The sequence below is a fragment of the Cariama cristata genome, unplaced genomic scaffold (assembly GCF_000690535.1).
Source record: "Cariama cristata isolate BGI_N322 unplaced genomic scaffold, ASM69053v1 scaffold3140, whole genome shotgun sequence".
Taxonomy (NCBI): Eukaryota; Metazoa; Chordata; class Aves; order Cariamiformes; family Cariamidae; genus Cariama; species Cariama cristata.
Window position 1 is genome coordinate 20,950 of NW_009595087.1, and position 4,842 is coordinate 25,791.

At 55.3% G+C, this 4,842-nt stretch overlaps 1 protein-coding gene across 1 annotated transcript in view; it reads left to right on the forward strand.

The window, feature by feature from the left end:
* LAMA5 (laminin, alpha 5) overlaps positions 1-4,842 on the forward strand; it is a gene marked incomplete at its 5' end in the record, with an annotated part of 42,991 nt that overhangs the window by 20,043 nt on the left and 18,106 nt on the right. The window contains 9 exon segments of the mRNA XM_009700488.1: positions 155-356; positions 775-901; positions 1,095-1,234; positions 2,046-2,161; positions 2,443-2,654; positions 2,893-3,097; positions 3,325-3,469; positions 4,025-4,165; positions 4,560-4,721. Of these exon segments, the coding sequence (XP_009698790.1) occupies positions 155-356; positions 775-901; positions 1,095-1,234; positions 2,046-2,161; positions 2,443-2,654; positions 2,893-3,097; positions 3,325-3,469; positions 4,025-4,165; positions 4,560-4,721 (1,450 nt within the window).

The window sequence follows — 4,842 nt, forward strand, 5'->3', positions numbered from 1 at the left end:
TCCCTGAGCCCCAGAGGTCTTGACAGAAAGCTCTTCGCTCAGCAGGCACGCTTCCTAATCTGTCAGGTGTTCCAGGGCGTGCTTCTCCTGTCCCCATAGCCTCTCTCTTTCCTTGTCGGAGACCTTTACGTCCTGTTTTCTCCTTGCTTTGCAGCAGCTCCTGTGTTCCCTCAAGGTTCCTGAAGCTTTCTCAGTCGATCGTTTTGGAGGGGGGCCAGGCTCTGCCCATCGCCCCTGACGTTCCCCTGGCTCAGGCTGTTCATGTGGCTCCAGCCGGGGTCCCGGTGGAGCCTGCGCCTCGGCCTCCCACGGCGGTGGACCCCACCGCAGAGCTCATCCTCCTGCAACCGCCGCAGGTAGTGGCATGGGTGTGGGTTGGGCTGGTTTGAGGGTGCTGCCACACTGGACACCTGGGGCACAGACCAGTTTTCCTTCTCTGTTGAGTAGCTTTAGCAATTAGCAATTTAGCCATTAGCATTTTCAGAATTGAATCTGGACTTTAAACTTGTCCTTGAACCTGTAATTCCAGGTAATCTCCTGTCTTGGCTCCATCCAACCCTGCTTGGTTCTCTGGGCTCCCAGGAAAAGCTTTGCAGGTGGCACCGTTAGAGGGGGGAGTGTGGAGACAAGGGGGGTTGATTCACCAAAATCTCAAGACCTGACAGTTGGGCAATAAGAACACAAATTTGTACAATAATAAAAAAAAAAATCCTGGCTGTGAGTGCAGGCATCAGATGTGGGGTTTTGTCTCTTTGTTCTCCTGTTTTGGGCCAGGCTGCTGTTGTGTTTAACAGCCGGATCCAGACCCTGGGACGCTACGCTTTCATCCTACACTACTACCAGCCCAACCATCCCACCTTCCCTGTGGAAGTGTTAATCAACGGTGGGCGCATCTGGCAAGGTGAGAAGAGTGGGGACCTCGGGGAAGCTGCTGGTAGGCAGAAGCCCTGGGAAGTTTTTCATGCCAGAGGATAACTGCGGGTTCTCTGGGGATCGCAAATATGATGTGAGACTGACTCATCTCTTCCAAACCGGGAGGGTGTGATGGGGACTGCAAAGGAAATGTGGGACCAATACGTTTGTTGTCTTTTCAGGTCAGACCAATGCTAATTTCTGCCCACATGGCTACGGGTGCCGGAGTCTGGTAGTTTCGGAGGACCAGATTGTCCTGGATGTTACCGATAACGATCTGACTGTGGTTGTTCGAGTGCCAGAGGGCAAGCAGCTGTGGCTGGTGAGCCTCTCTCTGGGAAGCTCCCAGGGTGTGCTGGACCAGGCTGTAGCAGGGCTGGAGTTTGTCCTTGGATTTTTGTCACTGTGTGACCGCAGGAATGTTTCCCATCATCACTCAGTTTCTGAACTCCCCTAGAAGGCTGCAATCTCCAACCTTAGTGGTGCAGAATTGAGGGCAGATTTTGCAGAGACAGCATCTGTGTATGACAGTTATCCTTCACTGTATGGTTTTGATACCAAAACAAGGCAGAAATTGAAGCTGTTGCTTTGCATACATAGCTTGTGATAATCCAAAATAAGCCTTATTCTTGCTCCAGCACTATTTTGCCCCTGCAAAGCATGGTTTGTCCAGGCAGGTCTCATCATGGGAGCAGGTAGCCCTTGTTATCCTCAGGCAACAGGACTAGAAGATTGACCAAAATTTGGATAAATGGCTGAAAGACAGAATTGGAACTCAAGTGCCTTCATGTCTAGAAGTTTAAGATGGCAGTGACTGCCTGCCTCTCTGCTGAAGCACAGCCAGTGCTGCCCTTTTGGGGGGTTCTGCCTTTTTTACTCCAGTGAATTTGGGCCACTCCTCACATGGAGCATTAGGTTAGATGGGACCCTGATGGACAGATCCTAATGGAGAGGGTGACGCCTGGTCTTTCCACTACTTGGGCACTTTGTGTATTGTGTTATGTTCTGTCCCAGCAAGTGATGAGCTAATGAGAAGTTGAGGGCATTTGGACTTTTGAGTGAGCTCATTTTGGACTGCATCTGTCTGGCTCAGCTGAGGAGCCTGGCTCACCCATCTTGTCCTTGCTTTGCAGGATTACATCCTTGTGGTGCCTGAGGACAGCTACAACTCTCAGTACCTGCAGGAGGAACCCCTGGACAAGTCCTATGATTTCATCAGCAGCTGTGGCATCAACAGCTTCTACATCAAGTGAGACCCTTGGCTTTGGGTGACTGCTCTGCTGTCCACAGGCTGTGCACTCCTCAGGAAGCAAAAAAACATTCCCTTCGTGTGTGGCAGGGGAGGGATCTGGTTGAGGCTTTTCTTGTCTAATGACCAAACCTGTGGGTATCTGGGGGATCTCCGAGTCACGGGGCTCTCCCTCTCACCAATTCAGTACCCGTTGCTGCAGGAGATCCTGCTCAAGTTTGGGGTGGTGGGGAGGCTGTGGGGGTGTGCAGCACAGTGACTCCTCCTGCCTTCCCCTACAGCCCCAGCACATCGTCGAGGTTCTGCCGCGACTCTGCCATCTCACTCTCCCTCTTCTACAACAACGGGGCACAGCCCTGCCGGTGCCACGAAGCAGGGGCGCGGGGCAGCCAGTGCGAGCCCTTCGGTGGGCAGTGTCCCTGCAAATCCAATGTCATCGGGCGAGAGTGCTCCCGCTGTGCCACCGGCTACTGGGGCTTCCCCAACTGCAGGCGTGAGTTGTCCCATCTCCTGCTCCGCTTTCCCAGAACTTGCTGTTTTGCCTCTTAGAGGGCTGAGGCTGATTTGGGAAATGGCTGCATTTTCCAGCCCTGTAATGGCTCCACTTGCAGGAAAACAGCCCAGCTGCCTGCCAAGCAGTTGAGCTCTGCATCCATTGCCCCGTGCTCCTCTTGGGCTGCCTGGGTCTTGTCCCCCCCCCCCAAACACAGCCCCTTTTCTGCCCCTTCCAGCCTGCGACTGCGGGACACGTCTCTGCGATGAAGTGACGGGGCAGTGCATCTGCCCTCCGCACACCCTGAAGCCAGAGTGTGTTGTCTGCGAGCCCCAGACCTTCGGCTGCCACCCCCTCATCGGCTGCGAGGACTGCAATTGCTCTCGGCCTGGCGTGCAGGAGCTGACGGAGCCAGGCTGTGATGTGGACAGCGGGCAGTGCAGGTGAGGGAGCCCTGTCCTGACACCGGGCATGTCTGGCAGCATCCCTGGTCCCTGCTGGAGTGATGGGACGTGTCGGCAGGCTGCAGGGAGGAAACATGCAGAATAGGGAAATCCTCCTCAACGTTGTGTCGGTGCCAACGTGGGTGAAGCTCTGAAAGGCCGGCTGCTCCCTGCACAGCAGCACAAGGCAGAGATTTCTAATGCTGTGGCTCTTGCATCCCATCCAGGTGCAAGCCCAATATCATCGGGCGACAGTGTGACCTCTGTGCCCCTGGGTACTACCACTACCCCAACTGCCGGCGGTGCGACTGCCACCAGGCTGGCACCGAAGCCAGCGTGTGTGACCCAGTCACAGGGCAGTGTCACTGCAAGGTCAGTCCTTCGATGCCTTCACATGATGCCTTTCTGCTCCGCTCAACTCTCCTGCTCTGGCTGTGGGTGTCTGGCATGCCGGGAGGGAGCCGGGCTGGAGAAGGAGAGTGCCTGTGTGCCTGAGCAGCCACCAGCCTGCCCCATGTGGCAGTGGGTTCAGACCACCCTGAAAGACTCCTTCTCCCCATCTTTTCTGGCCATGAAGGCTTGCTCTTCGGGCTGTCACTGGGGAGATGAGCAGTCTGGATCCAGCCCCATGTCAGAGCCCATTGCAGGTAACGCTGTCAGCCCTGTTGACTCCTGCTCCTGCATGACAGCAGAGTAACTCAAGCTGCTGCTGAGCTGCCTGCTCCAGCCCCTTTGCAGGGCTCACAAGTGCTTCTCCAAGTGAATTTAATGTTTGATGGGTGCTGTGCAAGGAAACCTGTTCAGGGACTGCTTAATCATCTTTCAGCATCACATCGTTGTGCTTTGATCACTAGTACAGCCGTCTCTGTCCTCCACTAAGACCTCATGAGAAGCTGCTGTCGCTATTGAGCTTTGCTTATCTTCCAGGAAAACGTGGAGGGCCCAAGGTGTGACCAGTGCCGCCTGGGGACATTTTCTTTGGATGCCAGCAACCCCAAGGGCTGCACCAAGTGTTTCTGCTTTGGTGCGACCGACCGCTGCCGCAGCGCTGAGAAGCACCGAGCTGAGGTGAGAGGGGCCGGGGGCCACCAGAGCCTGCAGTTCAGTTGTGTCCCTGGCTGCCTGCTGGCCTCGGGTCTCTGTCCTGCATTAATTCTACCCCTCTGGAAGAAACACACTGTGAGGAGGGTTATCTTTGTCTCCTTGTGCTCATCTCCCACTTTCAGTCTCTTTTCCTGGACTCTGGGGTCTCATAGAGTAGAAAGTCGTGGTGTGGGGGGATTGTGCCAGGCAGGAGGCAGGGGTGATGCTCAGCTTTCCAATGGCTTCATCAGGATGCATGCGAGGTTGTGAGCCTGTTACCATCCTTTCTGCTGCTCTGAGACTTGCTCTTCTGGAGTATCAGTACCTGAATACTTTCTGTAGCTCCACCAGAAGATCTATGGTTGCTCTTCCCGCACAGTTCGTCGACATGAACGGGTGGCTCTTGTTGAGCAGCGACCGCCAGGAAGTGCCGACGACTCTGAGCCTGCGGGAGCAGCTCCTCCGTGCTGATCTCAAGAACCTCCCAGATGCCTACCAGGAGCTCTACTGGGTTGCACCTAGCTCCTACCTTGGGGATCAGGTAAGAGCACGGTGACAGCTGGACCGGCGGTCATGCACATCCCTGACCCCACCAACACGTGTGCCAGCGGCATGCCCACTGACATGCAGGCATTGCTCACGCTCCGGTTGAACACGAACCG